General features: G+C 42.8%; 1 protein-coding gene across 1 annotated transcript in view; it reads left to right on the plus strand.

Moving 5' to 3' along the window:
* The first annotated feature begins 1,278 nt into the window (after positions 1-1,278).
* LOC311115331 (PRELI domain-containing protein 1, mitochondrial-like) overlaps positions 1,279-4,625 on the plus strand; it is a 13,428-nt gene continuing 10,081 nt past the window's right edge. Inside the window, exons 1-3 of the mRNA XM_084190524.1 lie at positions 1,279-1,394; positions 1,834-1,973; positions 4,192-4,417. Coding sequence (XP_084046650.1) covers positions 1,882-1,973; positions 4,192-4,417 — 318 coding nt within the window. The 5' untranslated portion in view covers positions 1,279-1,394; positions 1,834-1,881. The remainder of the gene's footprint in view (positions 1,395-1,833; positions 1,974-4,191; positions 4,418-4,625) is intronic.

Raw genomic sequence — 4,625 nt, forward strand, 5'->3', positions numbered from 1 at the left:
AGAATGGGAGGGTGCAATACTGAATGAGTCCTATGTTGATACGGTGCATGCATGGGGATGTCCACCCAGAGATATGCCCATGCTTTAGAGATACACCTAGCGGACTGACATTTCACTGATGTAGGCATAATACAGCTAGTGCTATCTAGACTTGTGCTGGTAAACAAATCCATTACATTAGCTACCTAAATGTGAAGAAAACTAATCTGAGGAGTAATGGAGTATAGAGAATTTTACTTAAACGTTCAGGATACCGCTTTCCGGTTTCCCTGACTTCCGGTTTTTATACTGTTATGCGTGTTCGTGTAGCACTCCTCACAGGCCGTTTTGTGTACTTTTGTTTTTGGTGGTGAGATGAAACTGCCAAAACTCTGAAAGGTATTATTGTACGTCAGAATTGCAACAAGATTTGTTAAAGTCTAAAATGTTAGTCCGTTATCGTAACATGGTGTTTGTATGTTCACATATGAAATTTAAAGTTTACATTTCATGTTTCACGCATGGCTTTTCTTAAGATCCTAACAATACATACGTTCAACCTTTTGCCAGCTGTCTGGCTCCATGCCTTCCGTCTGCAGACACTCTACATGACAAAACATTGTACATCTCACACTGCAATGGCCTGGATACGAAAGCTCTGACAGGGTAGTAGCTTAAACATATCCCAGCTGCACATCGAAAAACAGAACAGAATAATGATTCTCCTTCCTTCCATTTACCACACGATTCATCCTACAAATATCGACCACTCCATTTCAATGCCAACATCTTCCCACACTCCAGAAATTAGTATTTTGACATATGCCCCGCTCCGTAGCTCAAAAAACGACACAGGATAACAATTAACTCGAGTGAGGCCAACAAACGTTCCGTCTGATCAGCAGAAACACACGAAACCAATACAAGCTCACTCCTCATGTATTTAACTAACTACTTTACCAAAGGCTTTTTTTCACCATGTTGGATCCTCTCCATGGATCCAGCAAAATCGGGCACTGATTCACTGAGATTTAATAAGAACAGCACCAATACTCCCAGAAAACGAACTCCTACCAGATACAATGGTGGTAATATCAACACTATACGTTTCCTTTCCCACAATATGTTTACTTATTTTTCCATCCTTTTGGACAAAAGTCCATTCAGCCTTATTTTTTCACCGCCATCAGATTCAAGCTCCTTCCCCCCGAAACAGCGCCGCCTGCTGGAGGAGCCAGATTCTGGCCCCAGGTGTCCCTCTCGCCACGCCTCTTCCGCTCTGCTCGCACCGGATATGACGTTGTTCTTGACCTTCGCTTTGGCTCAAATCAGTCTCATGTAGCTGCAAGCCACATTCTTCTAAAAGTAGTAGAAAAATGTACTTATTTCCACTGTAAATGGTGTTGCTTACCGAGGTAATTGCCGTTTTTACCTTTTTATATTCAAGCGGAAATATGTAGATTTTTTTTTGTCATGAAAATGGGTCAAGTTATGTAGTTAAGTAAGTCATGGCGTTGACTCCCACGCTATGCTAAGCTAACTAGCGCGTTACCTGTCAAACTGTCACTAACGATGTCCTTAGCAGAACTGAGTTGCATATCGAGCGGTATATGGACAGGTAAACGTTGTTAGCTTAGTTAACGTTAACTATGGTTAGTACGCAGGTTACTGCTTTAATTTCACTACATTTGATTGACAGCTGTCATTTAAAGCACATCATTCCACTTTCTATGCTTATCTAGGAGTTTCGTTTTTTAGTGCAGCCTAATTTCACGATTGATTGGGCGAATGTGCATGTCATTGAAAATGTACTAGCTAATTTGAGCTTACTCACGTGTACTGTTCTTCTAACAGGTAACGTTATTTGCCAAAGTGTACATAAAGTAATCTTTTTACGGAACAATGGTGAAGTACTTTGCCTGCGTGGGTCTTCTGAAAAGTTCCTGGGACCAAGTTTGCATCGCTTTCTGGGAGCGATACCCCAACCCCTACAGGTAAGACAGATACCCTAGCCTAATATTGGACTAAAGGAGCCTAACGTTACTCCTTAGTCCAGCGTTCCCCAAACTCGGCCCTGGGGGGACCCTAAGGCGTGCACGTTTTGGTTTTTGCCCCAGCACTACACAGCTGATTCAAATAATCAAAGCTTAATGATGAGTTCATTTATTTGAATCAGCTGTGTAGTACTAGGGCAAAACCCAAAATGTGCACCCCTTGGGGTTTGGGAAATGCTGCCTTCGTCCAAGGACCTTACATGTTCTGTTTAATGGTGAATTGGCTCTGGAAGCCAAAACAGACAAATACTCAATTTAAACGTGAATCGATTCTCAGTTGCGGTACAGTTCTAGAAACATAAAGCCCTCTACTTTCATATCACATCAAAATAATTTAACAAATGCAAAATGCACATTTACTGTAGCAAAGTGTACACCGTTGTAGCCAACAGTATTTTCCAGTGACGATACGTTAATGGCGTCAGTCTTCGGTTTACACACAGGTGTTGGGAGAGCAGAGAACTAATTAGCACAGGAAGTCCCCTCTGTCTTCAGTCTGTAAACAAGCTCTGTAACATGGAAATATTTTTGTGTGGGAACCCTAACCCTATAAAGGTGTGTATCAATTTATGCTTCCAAAACCGTACCGCAAGCGATGCGTGTTAATGTCAAGACCGACTGTTTTGGCTCTAAACAAAACTATTAAGCCGACTTCCAGAACGCTGGTCTATATAATGATCTGTAGGTTTGTATTTCCGGGGTGTATTTTCACGGTTACGTTCGGCTATTGTTTACGTAGTGAGCATCACGTGCGAATGCATCAAGAGATTGAAAATAGAAGCCTATAGAACCATGTAACTACCGGCTCTCTAAAAGTCAGGAAAACAATCATTTCTAGTGGCTGAAGGACCAACGGCAGGTACCTCGATCAGACAACTTCAAATGGAATTTTATTCAACATCCTGGCTTGTAAGGAACACTTCCAACAATTGTTTTGAGATAAGTTTCAGGCTGTATATCAAGCATTGGTATAAAAGTCTGATTTTAATTAGGCAACACCAACCCTTACAGGTAAGATGGTGTGAATGGACCCTTTCACCTTCCACCTACACTAACCCTCCTAACGTGACTAGGCTACACTATAAATAGTCCTAGACTAACCCTCTTAACGTGACTAGGCTATACTATAAATAGTCCTAGACTAACCCTCTTAACGTGACTAGGCTATACTATAAATAGTCCTAGACTAACCCTCTTAACGTGACTAGGCTATACTATAAATAGTCCTAGACTAACCCTCTTAACGTGACTAGGCTATACTATAAATAGTCCTAGACTAACCCTCTTAACGTGACTAGGCTATACTATAAATAGTCCTAGACTAACCCTCTTAACGTGACTAGGCTATACTATAAATAGTCCTAGACTAACCCTCTTAACGTGACTAGGCTATACTATAAATAGTCCTAGACTAACCCTCTTAACGTGACTAGGCTATACTATAAATAGTCCTAGACTAACCCTCTTAACGTGACTAGGCTATACTATAAATAGTCCTAGACTAACCCTCTTAACGTGACTAGGCTATACTATAAATAGTCCTAGACTAACCCTCTTAACGTGACTAGGCTATACTATAAATAGTCCTAGACTAACCCTCCTAACGTGACTAGGCTATACTATAAATAGTCCTAGACTAACCCTCTTAACGTGACTAGGCTACACTATAAATAGTCCTAGACTAACCCTCCTAACGTGACTAGGCTATACTATAAATAGTCCTAGACTAACCCTCTTAACGTGACTGGGCTATACTATAAATAGTCCTAGACTAACCCTCTTAACGTGACTAGGCTACACTAATAAATAGACAAGGTCATTATCTAGCTCAATTGCTGGAAGTCTCCCGATACTGGAACATGAAAAACGGTTTGGTACAGTGGAGGCTGGTGAGGGGAGGACGGCTCATAGTAATGGCTGGAATCGAGTCAATGGAATGACGGGGCAGCGCCATTGAGACAGATGCAACGTTGCGACCTCTAATCTTGCAGTATCCCTTTTAAGCTGTAAAGTCTCTCTGAATCATACCTAATTCACCCCTCCCATCTCCCCAGCATGTCTCTTCAATGAACTCCCATCTCCTCTCTCGCTCCAAAGTCTCTGATACAGTTTTTACAATTCAATCCTCTCTTCCCTCCCGCTTTCTCCCTCCCCACAGTAACCATGTGCTAACGGAGGACATCATCTTCAGGGAGGTAACCCCCGGTAACCGTCTGGTCTCTAGACGACTGCTGACCAAAACGAACCGCGCCCCTCGCTGGATGGAGAAGTACCTGCCGGTTACCATGGCCAGGCACGCCTACATCATCGAGGATTCCATCGTGGACCCTCAGAACAGAACCATGACAACGCTGACTTGGAACATCAGCCACGCACGCATGATGGTACGTGTGACCCCACTGGGATTCAAACCGTGACAGTGTTAGCCCGCTGAGCTAACGCCTAGGTATTAACACGCATCATGGTATGTGTGACTGCCCGGGGTTTGAACCTGGGTCTCCTGTTGGTCTGTGACTGTGTTAGCCCGCTAAGCTAAAGCCTAGGCATTAGCTCAGTGAGCCAACGCAAGTCTTCATCTTTCAATCTGAATCT

Source organism: Coregonus lavaretus, assembly GCF_964263955.1.
Source record: "Coregonus lavaretus genome assembly, contig: HAP1_SCAFFOLD_760, whole genome shotgun sequence".
In the NCBI taxonomy this organism is placed as follows: Eukaryota; Metazoa; Chordata; class Actinopteri; order Salmoniformes; family Salmonidae; genus Coregonus; species Coregonus lavaretus.